Source organism: Ciona intestinalis, chromosome 12 (assembly GCF_000224145.3).
Source record: "Ciona intestinalis chromosome 12, KH, whole genome shotgun sequence".
Lineage (NCBI taxonomy): Eukaryota > Metazoa > Chordata > Ascidiacea > Phlebobranchia > Cionidae > Ciona > Ciona intestinalis.
In genome coordinates this window covers 3,465,369-3,482,131 of record NC_020177.2, presented here as the reverse complement: position 1 = coordinate 3,482,131, position 16,763 = coordinate 3,465,369, and the positions used below count along the sequence as shown (strand labels likewise).

Below are 16,763 nucleotides of genomic sequence, written 5' to 3'. Positions count from 1 at the left end.
AGTAACTGCTGAATTGTTTCTTTTAGATGTTAAAACAGGTTCTGACATTGATGTGGACACCCCTGAATTTAAACTTGGAGGAGGTCTTGATATGTCTCCGGAAGAGGATTTGGCAAAACCAGATTCTCAAGACATTGTTAAATCTCAACCTGAAATTGAATCACCATCATCTGGGGAAGAGTCTCCTGGTTTAATACGAAGTTTCAGTACCAAGTTAAATCGATTTTTTAAAGGTGATCCCGGTGATCAAAATCCCAATAAGGACTTGGATCCAACTGAGCAAGAGGAAATCCCAGGTTTCTAAAAGAGCAATGCAGAAGAAACTATGTTTGGAACAAGTTTCTTGTTTTTTTTACATTCTCTTTTTTACTTTTTATTGTGATTTCCCTTACTTAGATGATGTTGCAAAAACTGAGTTAGATTCTAGTGATCAATCGCCTGAACATAAACTCGGTGGTGCTTTGGAAACACCTGGTATAGGTATGGTACTACCAGCTGAAGCTGAGCCCATAAAGGAAGACGTAGAACTTGAAACACCTGGCATACCAGATCATTCAGGTTGCAAACCAGTTGCTTATAGCAAGCTTTTTGTATTCAAAAGTATTAAATATGTATATTTGAATTAGACAAATCCATTGAAACATCATTGCCAGATGTAAAAGATTCTCCTAGTTTAAAATTGGGTGAAGCTTTGGATGCACCTGCTGGTGACATAGCTACACCAGATCTTGACATTCCTGTTGCAATGGAACCAAATAATGTTGTAGATGTTGAACTACCAGGTTATTACAGAAGCCAATCTTAGTTTCGTTTGTAAACAATTTTCTTTGAGTAATAGTTGAACTATTTCTTTTAGATATTAAACCAAGTTCTGACATTAATATAGACTCCCCTGATTTTAAACTTGGGGGAAGTCTTGATATGTCTCCAGAAGAGAGCTTGACCAAACCAGATTCTGAAAACTTGGATGAATCTCAACCAGAAATTGAATCACTATCATCTGGGGAAGAGTCTCCTGGTTTGATACGAAGTTTCAGTATCAAGTTAAATCGATTTTTCAAAGGTGATCCTGCTGATAAAAATGCTAATAAGGAATTGGATCCAACCGAACAAAAGAAAATTCCAGGTTTCTAAAACAGTCATGTAGAAGAAACTATGTTTGGAACAAGTTTCTTGTTTTATTTTTAAATTCGGTTTTGTTCTTTTGGTTTTGATTTCCTTTACTTAGACGATGTTGCAAAAACTGAATTAGATTCTAGTGATCAATCCCCTGAACATAAACTTGGTGGTGCTTTGGAAACACCTGGCATAGGTATGGTACTACCAGCTGAAGTTGAGCCCATAAAAGGAGAGGTGGAACTTGAAACATCTGACATACAAGATCTTCCAGGTTGCAAACCAGTTGATTATAACAAGCTTTCTGCATTCAAAAGTATTACACATTTCTATACATATTAGATAAATCCATTGAAACATCATTGCCAGATGAGGAAGATTCCCCTAGCTTAAAATTAGGTGGAGTTTTGGAAATGTCCGCTGATGATATAGTTACACCAACTCTTGAGAATCCTATTGAAGCAGAACCAAATAACTTAGCAGTCGGAAATGCTGAACTGCCAGGTTATTACAGAAGCCAATGTTGCTTTCATTTTTAAACATTTCTCTACTCCCCCTATACAATATTGGATTTGTTTCCTTTAGATATTAATACAGATTTTGATGGTGAATGTTCGCCTGATTTTAAACGTGGGGCAAGTCTTGATATGTTTCCACAAGAAGATACAATCACACCAGTTTCTGAAAACATTGTTGAATCTCAGCCTAAAATTGATTTGCCATCATTTGGGGGTGATTCTCTTAGCACATTACCTGCTTTGAATGCCAGTACGAAATCAGGCCCAAAGAAAGTTTCAGGTTTTTGAAACAGCCTGTGCAAGAAACTATGTTTGAAACAAGTTTCTGATACTTTCTCATATGTGTTTCGTTTTTACTCCAAAACATTCTTCTTTAGATGACGTTGGTAAACCTGGCTTAGAATCTAATACCGAAACACCTAAATTTAAAGTTGGTGATCCTTTGGTATTTGGTGGCCCAGATTCGTCAAAACCTGATACAGTCGGGCCAACAGTAGATCTGGATACTCCAGGTGATAAAATTCACCAGTTTTTAATATTTATCAACCACAGCCTGCAACATGTACAAAAAATTCCTATTTACATAGATATTGGGTTGAATACAGGCTTGGATTTTGACACTCAGTCACCCAGTCTTACTTCTGATATGCCTTTGGATGGTAACTCAAATGATGGAAATAAATTGGACACTGATGACCTTGTTGGTGCTTACTTGGATATGGATTTAACAGCTGGTCCTCAGCTACAAGGTGTTTGCAATGCCAGCAAATTTGTTTACTGCAAACAAATTCCCATATTGTTTTCAGCAACATTAACATTGGCAATGAATTTGTTTGAGTAAAAATTTTGAAAAATTAACATTAGGTCGGAAATCTCCTTTAAAACTGGATGATGATATGTACTTTTCACTACCTGAGGAGGATGTAGTTGCCGCACCAGTTATTGATGTTCCAGAAGAATCAATGCCTGTAATGCAAACTGAAGATTCAGAGCTTCCAGGTGTCCAAGATACATGTTGTATTGTATAACTGAACTATTAGTGGAATTTCTTTTGGGGGGTTTTGCTTTTCCATCATGGCCCAATCTTTGAATTAATTTTCCTCAAAGCTGATTTTCCCTATTTTACAGGTCGTATCATTGTATGGGTCATGTCTTGTTTTGTTGCTATATCCTGTCTTTTGGTTTTAAACATTTATCAATCCACGCTACCGTAATCGAGGAGACAAATAAAAGTTATAATATTATTATTATTAAAGAAATTTCTTTAGTTCATGTTAAAACCAATTCTATCAGACAAGATATCCACCGCACCACAGTTGGAGTCTGGTCTGCCATCATTTGGTTATGATGGGTGTATGGATATACCTCAAACAGATATGATCGTACCAGTTACCGAAAGTGCTGTTCATGCCCAACCGGATATGAAACTGTACGAGCAAGATTTGCCAGGTTCCTTAGAATGTTTTATGATGTAAATTACTGTTGCAGCCAATTAAAGTCTGTCCATAAATGACAAAACCATTGGCTCTGCTGTCAACATACTTTTCATTTAATTTAATGATCAGCATTTTTTAGATAAAGGTGTTCAAAAATATTTAGAAAATGACATGAACTCTCCTGATCTAAATCTTGGGGCATCACTTGAACTTCCACAAGGCGAGGAAACTGTGCAACCAGTTATACAGAATCCTGTTGAATCTCAACCAGAACTAGATTCTTCTTCTGGAGACCAATCTCCCAACTTGTTAGGCTGCTGCAAGTTCCCTAAGTTGTTTACTGGCTATCCATCTATTGAAGATGGCAATGTTAAGCAGTCCAACTCAGACAATGATGATGGTTTGTCTTATTGCTTACTTTCCCATACAATAATCAGAAGATACATTTTTGTCTTGATTATTTCAGAAGAATTCTTTCAACCAGAATTAGAACTTGAAGACCTATCACCTAAATTTAAACTTGGACCGTCAATGGACCTCCCTGGAGTGGAGCAAGTTACACCAGGTGTAGATCAAACAAAGGAAGCAGATATTGAAATGGGACTACCAGTGTTTTCAGGTTTCCTAGAGGCATCTTTAGTTGAACTAAGTTATTACACATATTTACTTTTCCTGCTAACAACACTGTTCTAACCAAAGCTTCTCATCAGTTTTTACCTACATGCAAAATCTTCTATCTTTATTTCGTAAAGGCGATATGAAAAAGCCTGATTTGGCAAGCAATGAAAAGTCACCAGATTGCAAAATTGGGGCAGCTCTTGAAACACCTGTGAAAGATCAGAATAACCCAGATGTAGATGTACCAGCTGAACAAAGTCCTATCGGTTCATTAGAGATGCCAGGTTCCTACAATTATTTGGCTTTAGGTTTTGCATGAAGCAACAGAAGAAACTATGTTTCCAACATGTTTCTTTTCAACTAAATGGATCAAAATAATGAATCTTCTTGTAGAATCTGTTGTTCCCAGCATGGAGCCAGAGAAAAGTTTACCAGTTTATAAACTTGGAAGTGCTTCCAATGAGCCTGAAACATCATCTGGTGAGCAGACTCCTAAAGACAAAAAAGGATTTAATTTTGGTCTTAACATGCCAAAATTTCCTAGTCTGTCTGGCTCTATAAAAGAAATTGATGATCCCGTAGACACAGAATTACCAGGTCTTAACCGCATGATGCTGTTTCAGTTTGGTTTCATATAATTTATGGCAAAGACATTCGTTTCTAACAAAACAAATTTTATTTAACAGTTTCTATTCTGTAGCAAAAATTTAAGATGACTTTAACTTATGTAGAAAACAAAAACAATGAGCCTGATATGTCATCTGGTGAGCAGACTCCAAAAGACAAAAAGGGATTTAAATTTGGTCTTACTATGCCAAAATTTCCTGGTCTGTCTGGTTCTACAAAAGAAATTGATGATCCCATAGACACAGAGTTACCAGGTCTTATCAACATGATGCAGTTTCAGTTTGCTTTCATATAATTTATGGCAAAGACATTTGTTTCTAACAAAACAAACTCTTATTTAACAGTTGCTCTTCTGTAGCAAAACTTAAAGTGACTTAACTTATGTAGAAAACAAAAACAATGAGCCTGAAATGTCATCTGGTGAGCAGACTCCGAAAGACAAAAAGGGATTTAATTTTGGTCTTAACATGCCAAAATTTCCTGGTCTGTCTGGTTCTACAAAAGAAATTGATGACCCCAGAGACACAGAATTACCAGGTCTTGCAAGCATGATGCAGTTTCAGTTTGCTTTCATATAATTTATGGCAAAGACATTTGTTTCTAACAAAACAAACTCTTTATTTACCAGTTCCTCTTCTGTAGCAAAACTTTAAAGTGACTTAACTTATGTAGAAAACAAAAACAATGATCCTGAAATGTCATCTGGTGAGCAGACTCCGAAAGACAAAAAAGGATTTAATCCTGGTCTTACATGCCAAAATTTCCTGGTCTGTCTGGCTCTACAAAAGAAATTGATGACCCCATAGACACAGAATTACCAGGTCTTACCAGCATGATGCAGTTTCAGTTTGCTTTCATATAATTTATGGCAAAGACATTTGTTTCTAACAAAACAAACTCAAAGTAACAGTTTCTCTTCTGTAGCAAAACTTTAAAGTGACTTTAACTATGTAGAAAACAAAAACAATGATCCTGAAACGTCATCTGGTGAGCAGACTCCGAAAGACAAAAAGGGATTTAATTTTGGTCTTACTATGCCAAAATTTCCTGGTCTGTCTGACTCTACAAAAGAAATTGATGATCCCATAGACACAGAGTTACCAGGTCTTACCAGCATGATGCAGTTTCAGTTGCTTTCATATAATTTATGGCAAAGACATTTGTTTCTAACAAAACAAACTCAAAGTAACAGTTCCTCTTCTGTAGCAAAACTTTAAAGTGACTTTAACTATATGTAGAAAACAAAAACGATGATCCTGAAACGTCATCTGGTGAGCAGACTCCGAAAGACAAAAAAGGATTTAAACTTGGTCTTAACATGCCAAAATTTCCTGGTCTGTCTGGCTCTACAAAAGAAACTGATGACCCCATAGACACAGAATTACCAGGTCTTAACAGCATGATGCAGTTTCAGTTTGCTTTCATATAATTTATGGCAAAGACATTTGTTTCTAACAAAACAAACTCAAATTAACAGTTTCTCTTGTGTAGCAAAACTTTAAAGTGACTTTAACTGTATGTAGAAAACAAAAACGATGATCCTGAAATGTCATCTGGTGAGCAGACTCCGAAAGACAAAAAGGGATTCAATTTTGGTCTTAATATGCCAAAATTTCCTGGTCTGTCTGGCTCTACAAAAGAAATTGATGATCCCATAGACACAGAATTACCAGGTCTTACCAGCATGATGCAGTTTCAGTTGCTTTCATATAATTTATGGCAAAGGCATTTGTTTCTAACAAAACAAACTCTTTAATTACCAGTTTTTCTTGTGTAGCAAACTTTAAAGTGACTTTAACTGTTCTAGAAAACAAAAACAATGATCCTGAAATGTCATCTGGAGAGCAGACTCCTAAAGACAAAAAAGGGTTTAAATTTGGTCTTAATATGCCAAAATTTCCTGGTCTGTCTGGCTCTACAAAAGAAACTGATGATCCCATAGACACAGAATTACCAGGTCTTACCAGCATGATGCAGTTTCAGTTGCTTTCATATAATTTATGGCAAAGGCATTTGTTTCTAACAGAACAAGCTCTTTAATTACCAGTTTTTCTTGTGTAGCAAACATTTAAAGTGACTTTAACTTACTGTAGAAAACAAAAACAATGATCCTGAAATGTCATCTGGTGAGCAGACTCCTAAAGACAAAAAAGGGTTCAAATTTGGTCTTAATATGCCAAAATTTCCTGGTCTGTCTGGCTCTACAAAAGAAATTGATGATCCCATAGACACAGAATTACCAGGTCTTACCAGCATGATGCAGTTTCAGTTGCTTTTATATTATTTATGGCAAAGAAGTGTGTTTCTAACAGAACAAACTTTTTAATTAACGTTTTTTTGTGTAGCAAAACTTTAAAGTGACTTTAACTATTGTAGAAAACAAAAACGATGATCCTGAAACGTCATCTGGTGAGCAGACTCCGAAAGACAAAAAAGGATTTAAACCTGGTCTTACTATGCCAAAATTTCCTGGTCTGTCTGACTCTACAAAAGAAATTGATGATCCCGTAGACACAGAATTACCAGGTCTTACCAGCATGATGCAGTTTCAGTTGCTTTTATATTATTTATGGCAAAGAAGTGTGTTTCTAACAGAACAAACTTTTAAGCTGTAGCAAAACTTTAAAGTGACTTTAACTATTGTAGAAAACAAAAACAATGATCCTGAAATGTCATCTGGTGAGCAGACTCCAAAAGATAAAAGGGGTTTTAAATTTGGTCTTACTATGCCAAAATTCCCGGGCATGTCGGACTCTTCCAAACCAACAGATGATTCTGTAGACACAGAATTACCAGGTTTACAATAACATGGTGTCTTTTATTTGTTTTTTTTACACTGTTAACATGTTAAACCTAATGAACCCATTTTAGAATATGAAGGTGATCATCCTAACCTGATACACAAACTAAGCAACAAAAAAACTTTAACAGGATAAACAATCTGACAGCAGTCCCTAAAAAGACTTGAAAATTTTAAACTTTATTTAAACGTTAAATTTGTTTAGTAGGCTCAGTGGGTTTAAAATCTGGAGAACAGTCTCCTAAAATTGGCACTCCTTTTGAGCTGGCAAAAGAATGCCCAAATAAACCTGATGATTTGGATGTGCAAATAAATGCATTGGAAGATTTAAAACTACCAGGTTGCTTCGAAAATCATGCTTTATTCTCTGTTTCTCTAAAAGGGAATTAGTTTTAAGAAATAATCTCCTTTCTTCTGTTGCTTTATGTTTGTTGAGTTACAATTTATACTTACGGGTGGTTTCAGTTCTACATTATGCAACTACTTTATGAGTAAGGCCTAATGGCAAGGCTTAGCCTGTCAGGGGATCTGCCTTGTAGTCTATGGTTGAATAATTAACTCAAGCCTAACTGTGTTACAATATGGCTAGACAAAAACAGGTTATATTTTAATTAATTCAGACAACACTATCAACCCAAATTGGGAATCTGGAATCAATTCTCCGGAGTTTAAATTGGGTTCTTCTGTGGATCAGTCCAAACCAGATGACCCCAGTAAACTTGAACTGTCTTCTGGAAAAATATCTCCAGACTTTAAACTGGGCTCTTCTGTTGACATAAATGAAGAAGACCAGTTTAAACCGGTTATTGAAGAAGAAAACCTGATTCAACCGGTCATTGAAGAGCCTGTTGAAGCACAGTTAGAGAGAAGTGTAGAAATGAGTCCTGAGCAATTTTTACCACCAGGTTGCCAAACACACTAAAAAACCTAATATATTTCTTTTACTTTCTTAAAACATTTTTTCTGCTGTATTAGTACAGTGAAATATTTTCTTTAGGAAAAGCTCCTAAACGTGAAATAATTTCTTTAGGCAAAGCCCCAAAACCTGGTTCAAAAAGTAAACCACCAACTGGGCTTAAAGAGGATGCAATTAAGCCTGTAAATGAAAAGCCCATTGAGGCACAACAGGCTAAAAGACCAACTCAACAAACTCAGCTTCCAGGTTTCCCAAAAACAAGTTTCGGTCACAATTTCCTCAAAACTACCATTCCTTCATCAGCATTTTATATTCTCATATGTAAATTAAAAGCTTTTACCAAATCACTAAGAAAACTTGGTGTATTTAAACTACTCATACATTTCACAGAAAATACCAAGCGATTTTAGTTTTAACATCTTCATTTACAGCTACACCAGTTTTCAAGAATATCTGAATCACAGATACCACTTAAAAACTGGAAATCACTCCATACATCCATACACATAAGATATAAATAACTAAATTTTTTCCATCTTTTACAGCTTTCAATGCCAATGCATGCCGTGCTTATGGCAGAGGAATTCAACCCACTGGTCTTCGTATGCGGGAAAAAGCAGACTTCCATGTAACAACTAAAGATGCTGGTGACGCAGATCTTAAAGTCACAGTCAAGGGGCCAAGTGAGAATCTTTATTTATTCTATTTAAATTTTAGCTGCAATATAATAATGTGATTTTAAACCTATTGTTTTAGGGGGAAGTAACGAACCTGTGACAGTAAAGAAAAATCCCAAAGAGCCTGAAGTGTTTGATTGCGAGTATTACCCACTAAAACAAGGGAACTACACCGTCGATGTCACATTTGGAGGAAAACCAATTCCAAAAAGCCCATTCGAGGTTTCTAATACTGTTATTTATAAATAGAGGCGAATAGAAAGTAGCCCTATGCCTTTAGAAAATATCTGTAAAGCACATAAATTTCTATATTTTCGTGATCGTGATTTGAACTATCAACAACCCCCTTTTAGAGTCATTAGGATAAACAGTACAGTTATATGATTCTGTAAATATTTTCTGTTTACTAACAAATGGGGTAATAAAAGATAGTAAAAAATGTTGTGCTAATAATGGTGTTCCCAGTTTTTGATCTCAATGCTTACCAAGAACACACTGTGTTTAAATTATTGACCGTTTATTTTTCTCTACCAGATATTAGTTGGTCCTGAAGCAGGCGCGCAAAAAGTGAGAGCTTATGGTCCAGGTTTGCATGGTGGTAAAGTTGGTCACTCTGCTGATTTTGTTGTGGAAACTATTGGAACTGAAGTCGGACAGCTTGGTATGTAATGTGGAAAAAAATAACAAACCTAGCGCAGTGGTTTTGTTGTATTCTGTGAGGGTGAGGTCCTTCTATGAATTTGGGTAGGGTTGGGCCCATTACCCCAACTCCCAGGGTGCTACCACGTTCAAACAAATTTAAGGCTTGTTGCTGCTACCATTGTGGCCGTATGTATTCTCGGGCATGACACTTAATAGATATTTCTCCAACCCTATGGTTACTAATGGGTTGTCTAAATTGTCAGCCACTTAGATAAAATATTCCCCCACAAAGTTACATACAAAATAACTCGTGAGCTAGCATGAGCCATATGAAACAGAACATCTATGTAATTACTACTGTTGTTTTTGCTTCATGTAAGGATAAAGCAAGTTACATTCCTTTCTACGTTATACATAATAGTAATTGTACTGTTAATCAATGGCAGGTCCGTACAAATTTTCCCATATGAGGTTAAATAAAAAAAATATACCTTAAATACCAGGGTTCTCAATTGAGGGACCATCTCAAGCCAAGATTGAATGTGAAGATTGTGGCGATGGTTCATGTGATGTGAAATACCACCCAACTGAACCAGGAGAATATGCTGTACATGTCGTATGTGATGATAATGATATCAAAGGTTCTCCATTCATGGCACAGATTGCCCCTGCTGATACCAAGAGTAGACCTGACATGGTATGTTTTGCATAAAATGTCGAACTAATTTTTAATGCAAAAGTTTTTCTATTTAACCATGTTGATTCCAAATTTTTGTTTAAAACTAAATTTCTCGTTTATTTTTCCGTTTAAACTATTTTTAATCTATTTTTTGTGCAAAAAAAAAACAATCTTTTTGTACCAACCCTTTATACAAACCTATGTGTAGTGCTATAGTATGAGGTTTGTAAGTGCTTTTCTTGTGTACTATGGTATAACATAGGAAAAAAACTTTGTAAATCAGTTGCATATTATTTTCCTTATCCCAGGTCAAAGCCTACGGTCCTGGTCTTGAATCTGGTACCCCCGTTAACGGCCGCCCTACCAACTTTACTGTCGACGCAAAGCGAGCAGGAGCTCCTGCCCCCGTCGAGGTCGTAGCTGTTGCTGCAGATGGAGAGAATCTGCCAGTGAAAGTGAAAGATAATGGAGATGGGACTTATGACTGTGACTACACACCTAAGAATCCAATCAAACACACCATTATTCCATCTTATGATGGTGTTGCTGTGAAGGACAGCCCATTCAGGGTAAGGAATACTAATAAATGTAACCTATTTTTTTCTTGCTTGGTGGGCAATGGCAGTTGTTATAACACAAGTGTTCTGTTTCAAATGTAGCTTAATTTATCTCGCTTGGCCGGAAAACGAAAGTCTTTATAACACAGGTGTTCATACACCTCGTGCCAGTTTACGAGTTATCACTTATGTTACATTACCCTTTACTACCATGGAAACTTAAACTTAAACCTAATGTATTTTCCCCATAGGTTAACGTCAATGAAGACTCTTACCCTGACAAAGTAAAGGTGTATGGACCAGGAGTTGAACCAGGTCTTAAAGCAGAAGAGCCCACCTACTTCACAGTGGATTGTGCAAGAGCTGGTAATGGAGATGTTAGCATTGGTATCAAGTGTGCAGCTGGAGTGGTTGGACCTACAGAAAGGGATGTTGAATTTGAAATCATTAAAAACGATGCTTCAGACACTTTTACAGTGAAATACACACCTCCAGGCCCAGGTGGGAAATTAAATATTTTTTTTTTATTTAGGTATTTTAAAGGGGATTTTGTCATGTAGGTCAATGGTTAAGCTTTTGCATAGTTACCGAAGGATACCGAGTTAAATGCTCAACACTGATAGGCTCATGTGTTTGATGCAAAACACTAAGCAAATTTTGCTTCAATATTTTTCAAAGTGTTTCATTAACATTGTAATAGTAAAATGCTATTTCGTCCCCCCCCCCAAAAAAAAAATATTACAATTTACTAAAAAAACTGATTCGACATTGTTTGTAGCTTGGCTTATAAACTGATAATCAGCCATTATTTTGTTCACAGGTGAGCACACCATTATGGTTCTGTTTGCTGAACAACCAGTTCCAAAATCACCAATCACAGTAAATGTTGCTTCGTCACATAATGCAAAGAAAGTCAAAGCTGATGGACCAGGGATTGAAAAAGAAGGTAAAGATAATGTAGTAGTTTAGATCATTGTACATTGCTCATATACATAAATTATATTTATACAGAAAACACTAGAATTTTATTGCTTATCGAAAACATAAATTTGTACCTAATAAGTTGTGCAAATTTTCCGCTAGTTTTTTCGCTTGAAATTCCAGATATTAAAACACTGATTTACTAGAATTGTGTGTAGATATTAACTGGTAATAAGCCTAATAGATTTTATAATTATTAGTTTTTTTTTTCTTTAAATATTTCGAGTTCTATATTGCTTTTACTTTATACACCACACCCAAACCTAAAATTGTTTATTTTCCAAGGTGTTGAATGCGGCAAGCCCACCCACTTTACCATATACACCAAGGGTGCTGGAAAGGCAAAACCAAATGTTCAATTCAAACCAGCCAGAGGTTCATATAAGCCTCCAGCAAGCAAGGCTGACATTCTGGATAACAAAGTAAGATGACTATTACATAGTGTATAAGATGGTTATATGTATACCACAGTGGTTTTAAATAGGGTAAAATGTAGGCCTGGCAAAGATAAAGTGTTTTAAATGAACACATTTACAAAGTATTTGTTTATATATGCTTTTTTTCATATAGTATTGGTGTAAGATGGTCCATGTTTTTATTCTGTTTTATCATCCCATTTGGTTGTAAACAAAGAAACATAACACCTATGTTATAATGACTGTCGTTTTACCGCCACATGAGGATAAAGCCAGTAACCTTCATTCATTCAGTTTAAAGCCTGAAACATAACTAAACCACGTTACATCATAACAGGACAATACATACACTGTGTCCTACACACCTCACGCGGAAGGACCAATGGACGTAGAAGTAACTTATGGTGGGGATAAGATTCCTAACTCTCCTTTCCCAGTTGATGTTGCACCAGCTTTAGATGTAAACGCTGTCAAAGTCAAAGGCCTTGAAGACAGTAAGAAATTATCAATGTTTTGTTCAGCGCTGTGGTTAGGTTTATCATGCCTGTATTTAGCTAAGAGGGTTACTGGTTCAAGGCTCGATGCTGCCACCAATGGGTATTTTTGTCCTTAGGCAGTATATTTAACAGCAATTGCTCCAACTCAGTGGTCCCTTATTCGTTGTCTAAATTTTCTTATTGTTTGTCTAAAATACTTTGAATCCAAAAAATATTCTAATTAACGTAACATAGGTAACTGTACTGATTCCTAGTCCCAAATCAACTGAGAAAATTTATGTTAAAAAACATTCAAATAAATTACAATTGAAAAAAATGATATTCTGTTAACACCTCCTCAGAAATGGATGTTGGAAAACCACAAGAGTTTGAGGTCCTCACCAAGGGAGCAGGAGGACAAGGAAAGTTGGATGTGGATGTTGTTGGACCTTCTAATCTTCCAATACATGTTCACGATAAGAAGACACCTAACGGGAAGAAATGCCATTTTACTCCTGTAGAAGAAGGTGGGGGATTAGAATCTACTTCATTTTTTTTAAATACAAGTTTCACTTCTCTGGTGCCTAAAATTACGGTATATAGTTCCGTATATATTAATATCCGAGTAAAAAGTTACCTTAGACAAACCTAAAGAATACTGGATAGGTTTTAATAGTCATACCTTTGTGCCTTTTGTTGAACATTTCAATGAATAAATGAATGCATTATGTAACTTACTTAACCTCGCATAGAAAACGACGGTCGTTATAACACAGATATTCTGTTTTATACACCCTGTGACTGCTTTTGAGTTACCACTTATTCAACTTTGTAGATGATTATATTTATTCCATTTAACTCTGATATATTTTACTATAGGTCCACACAGAGTGAATGTTGCGTACGATGGAATTCCCGTCCGTGGAAGTCCTTTCTTGGTGGATGCTTTGACCCCCGCTGACCCCAGCAAAGTCCGAGCATATGGCCCCGGTCTTTCTGGTGGGGTGGTCAACCAATCTGCACCCTTTACCATTGAAACTGCAGATGCAGGTTTGGAACTTTTGACCAAAATTTAACATAACTTTTATTTAATTTTATAATGTTAAAAGTTTATATTCTGTAGCAAAATTTTGCATAGTTTGATTTTTTATATGTAATATTTTTATAATTTTTAAACTTTTTTGTAATTTTGAAATTATGTTACGATTTTTTGGAACTTTTTTTGGAATATTCGATATATATTTTACATTTTTAAAATTTTTGTGACTTTTTTATTATTTTTTTGTAATATTTCTTTGTTTTTTTAAATAGGCAATGGTGGTCTTGGACTTACTGTTGAAGGGCCCTGTGAAGCTAAAATTGAATGCATTGATAATGGAGATGGTTCATGCTCTGTGGCATACATGCCTACAGAGGCAGGAGATTACAAGATTAATGTTTTATTCGCTGATAAACATATTCCAGGATCTCCATTCAATGGTAAGCAGTTGTAACTAATGGGTACTGGGTTCAAAACTCTGTCAGTTTAGGTTATGCACTGAAATTTTTTAATTTACGACTACTTTACTTTTATGTGTAAAAAATAATCTGTAAAGAATAATATAAAATTGATTTAAATATAGAGGTGCTGTACTGGAATTTTAATAATGTTATACAGTACTTTTTATCTGTTTTTTTTTAGTTTAATATGTTTTTTTTTTGCTAACATTGCTAAAATGTAGCAGATACTGTTTTACAAAACCACAAAATGCAAACTATTTTTTTTGTTTTTGTTGGAAAACTATTTTTTTATCATTTTTTAGCTAAAATTGTGCCATTATTCAATATCTGTCTGTATTTTTTTTGTTTGAAAACCTAATTGTATTGTTTTTCAGCTAAAATCGAGCCAGCGTTTGATGCTTCTAAGGTTGATTTAAGCGGGCCAGGTCTTGAAAGTGGAAAAATAGGAAAGCCAAGCAAGATATGCGCTGATTGCTGCAGTGCTGGAGACGCACCTCTTACAGCAGATGTGCTAAACGATGACGGAACTAAAGTTCCTACCAAGGTTAAAGATAATGGAGATGGAACACATGAGTAAGTTTTTTTAGCTTAAACAAAAACAGAGAAAAATTTAGTCTTATAGAATAAGGATCTTGAGTTGTGTTTTCGTAGCACCAGATCCTTACTGTATTTCTTTACGCAAGAATCGTTTAACTCTATAAGCACCAGATCGGGGTTAGATTCGCTATATTTATTACAAGTTACATTGGTTTTGGTCTTATGTCAGTTTTTTTGTGTTGCCGGAATTTTTCAGAAATACAATACAAATAATAACATGCATAGTAACTCCTGGGCAGGCATAATGTGTATAAAATAGGTGTATTATAACAACTGCCAATACCCTACCGCTCATGGATAAATAATTACCATTCATTCAATAAAATATATAAACCATCAAATGAACATTATCACAAAAATATGAACTTTTTTTCAGCATCACATTTGTGCCCAACAAGCCAGGCAAGGCATTAGTGAACGTACAATATGGCGGCATCTCCGTGCCCAAGTCACCAGTTAGTGTTCCAATCAAACCAGATGTGGATACAAGTGGAGTCAGAACTACTGGCCCTGGTGTCCAACCTGATGGTAAGGGGGTGTACTTTTTATAAGAGTTTTTATATCAAAAATTCAATTTAATGAAAATATTTTTGTCAAATTTTAACTTTGTGATATTTTTTTTTGTAAAACATTTTTTTGATAGGTACACATACTATTATAGTTTTGTGTTTTCGCTAAAAATTTAATTTTACAAAAAAAACCAAGTACTTTCCTTATATCTACCCTTGTTACTCAGTGTAAAACATGTAACACTCACATTAATTAGCGGTTTTTAATCTTAATATCATACAGGTGTTCTTGCTGATGTTGAAGCAGAGTTTCAAGTTGATGCTGGATGTCTCGCTCCACGTGGGGGTAAACATGTCACCGCTAAAGCTGTTGGACCATCTGGAACTGCAGTTCCTGTTGATTTGAAAGACAATAGAGATGGAACATATGATGCAAAATACTCTCCCTATGAAAAAGGTGGGTTATATTTGAAATTTAGGAGACAGTGTTATATTTTAATGTTTATGGATTGGGCCTAGACTTCTCTTTTTTTTTGTAGGGGTTAGGGTTATTTTTGTATGGTTAAGGTCCTATGCCGCGCCCTGCCACCAGTATATAGACCAATGTTGGTCAAAAGTCCAATGTGGACACTATTGTGGGCATGTCTGTTAAAACACATATCAGTAATTGCTTCAACCCAGTGGTTACAAGTGGTTTGGTTTATTCAAGTTATAACTATACAAAAATTTAAAATGCAGTAACCCACAAAGTTTTATTATCACAGTAAAATAGTGCTACTGAAAAATTTACAAATTAGATACAATCATACCAAATTTAAACATCGGTTGGAGCAATTGCTATTTTTTGTGTCTTGCTCTTGCCCAAGATATGCCTACAATGGTAGTAGAGACCGGCCTTGAATCCCTTATCTCTAAAGGCAGGCGCGCTAACCAACTGTACCACAGCGCTGGACAAAGTGGTGCACAAAATATATATAAAACCAGTACTACTAAAAAATGTTACTAAAAATTCCCTATTCCAGGTCCCCATCAAGTCATTGTTGACTATGATGACGTCCCAGTTCCTGGATCTCCGTTTAACGTTGGTGTAGATGAAGGTTGCGACCCTACCAAGGTAAAAGCATATGGTCCAGGCTTGGAGCAAGGTACTACAGCCAAACCAGCCAAGTTTATGGTGGATACAAGAGGGGCTGGAACTGGAGGTCTTGGACTTGTCGTTGAAGGACCTTCTGATGCAAAAATTACATGCACTGTGAGTGAAAATGAAGTTTGGAAGTTTTATATAAAAAATATATTTTTTAATATTGATTTTATTTTTACTTTTAGAAGTGCTGTAAAAGTAATGTTACTTTAAGTTTCACTGCTACTTAGTATTAAAAAAATCTTTTACTGTTTTTTAGTAACAAAAATATTTTTTATTGTTTTTTAGTAAAAACATCGAAAAAAGAGTTAATTTACAGAAAATGTTCCAAAATACATTAAGCTATTCTAAATTGTCAAAGTCCTTTGGTAAGCCATGCCGGGTACCTTGGAATTACACCTGACTCGGCTCATTACCTTATAATACTCGTACGACACATTATAAACCGGTTTAATCTCGTTTTATCAGGATAGCAAGGATGGAACATGCGCTGTCGAATACCTACCGACAGCACCTGGTGAATATGAGGTAAACATCACCTATGGCGGGGAAAATAT

The 16,763-nt window shown here is 35.6% G+C and overlaps 1 protein-coding gene across 41 annotated transcripts in view; it reads left to right on the top strand.

The window, feature by feature from the left end:
- The window catches only part of LOC100186514 (filamin-C), a 36,349-nt gene that overhangs the window by 2,070 nt on the left and 17,516 nt on the right, over positions 1–16,763 (top strand). For 7 of the 41 annotated variants that reach the window (XM_026836917.1, XM_026836937.1, XM_026836936.1 and 4 more), the window contains exons 7-47: positions 397–558; positions 627–782; positions 857–1,126; positions 1,229–1,390; positions 1,459–1,620; positions 1,702–1,914; positions 2,012–2,146; positions 2,222–2,383; positions 2,499–2,633; positions 2,928–3,083; positions 3,210–3,470; positions 3,537–3,689; positions 3,823–3,972; positions 4,082–4,285; positions 4,420–4,569; positions 4,703–4,852; positions 5,270–5,419; positions 5,554–5,703; positions 5,839–5,988; positions 6,123–6,272; positions 6,409–6,558; positions 6,692–6,841; positions 6,962–7,111; positions 7,321–7,455; positions 7,736–8,020; positions 8,146–8,352; positions 8,577–8,714; positions 8,788–8,930; positions 9,243–9,369; positions 9,854–10,047; positions 10,338–10,598; positions 10,838–11,087; positions 11,407–11,532; positions 11,853–11,989; positions 12,321–12,477; positions 12,822–12,986; positions 13,339–13,509; positions 13,771–13,938; positions 14,334–14,532; positions 14,933–15,084; positions 15,349–15,483. In XM_026836917.1, coding sequence (XP_026692718.1) covers positions 397–558; positions 627–782; positions 857–1,126; positions 1,229–1,390; positions 1,459–1,620; positions 1,702–1,914; positions 2,012–2,146; positions 2,222–2,383; positions 2,499–2,633; positions 2,928–3,083; positions 3,210–3,470; positions 3,537–3,689; positions 3,823–3,972; positions 4,082–4,285; positions 4,420–4,569; positions 4,703–4,852; positions 5,270–5,419; positions 5,554–5,703; positions 5,839–5,988; positions 6,123–6,272; positions 6,409–6,558; positions 6,692–6,841; positions 6,962–7,111; positions 7,321–7,455; positions 7,736–8,020; positions 8,146–8,352; positions 8,577–8,714; positions 8,788–8,930; positions 9,243–9,369; positions 9,854–10,047; positions 10,338–10,598; positions 10,838–11,087; positions 11,407–11,532; positions 11,853–11,989; positions 12,321–12,477; positions 12,822–12,986; positions 13,339–13,509; positions 13,771–13,938; positions 14,334–14,532; positions 14,933–15,084; positions 15,349–15,483 — 6,981 coding nt within the window. Of the gene's footprint in view, positions 1–26; positions 297–396; positions 559–626; positions 783–856; positions 1,127–1,228; positions 1,391–1,458; positions 1,621–1,701; positions 1,915–2,011; positions 2,147–2,221; positions 2,384–2,498; positions 2,634–2,927; positions 3,084–3,209; positions 3,471–3,536; positions 3,690–3,822; positions 3,973–4,081; positions 4,286–4,419; positions 4,570–4,702; positions 4,853–5,269; positions 5,420–5,553; positions 5,704–5,838; positions 5,989–6,122; positions 6,273–6,408; positions 6,559–6,691; positions 6,842–6,961; positions 7,112–7,320; positions 7,456–7,735; positions 8,021–8,145; positions 8,353–8,576; positions 8,715–8,787; positions 8,931–9,242; positions 9,370–9,853; positions 10,048–10,337; positions 10,599–10,837; positions 11,088–11,406; positions 11,533–11,852; positions 11,990–12,320; positions 12,478–12,821; positions 12,987–13,338; positions 13,510–13,770; positions 13,939–14,333; positions 14,533–14,932; positions 15,085–15,348; positions 15,484–16,763 lie in introns of all 41 variants that reach the window. The other 34 variants (XM_026836913.1, XM_026836918.1, XM_026836915.1 and 31 more) reach the window with 34 other exon arrangements.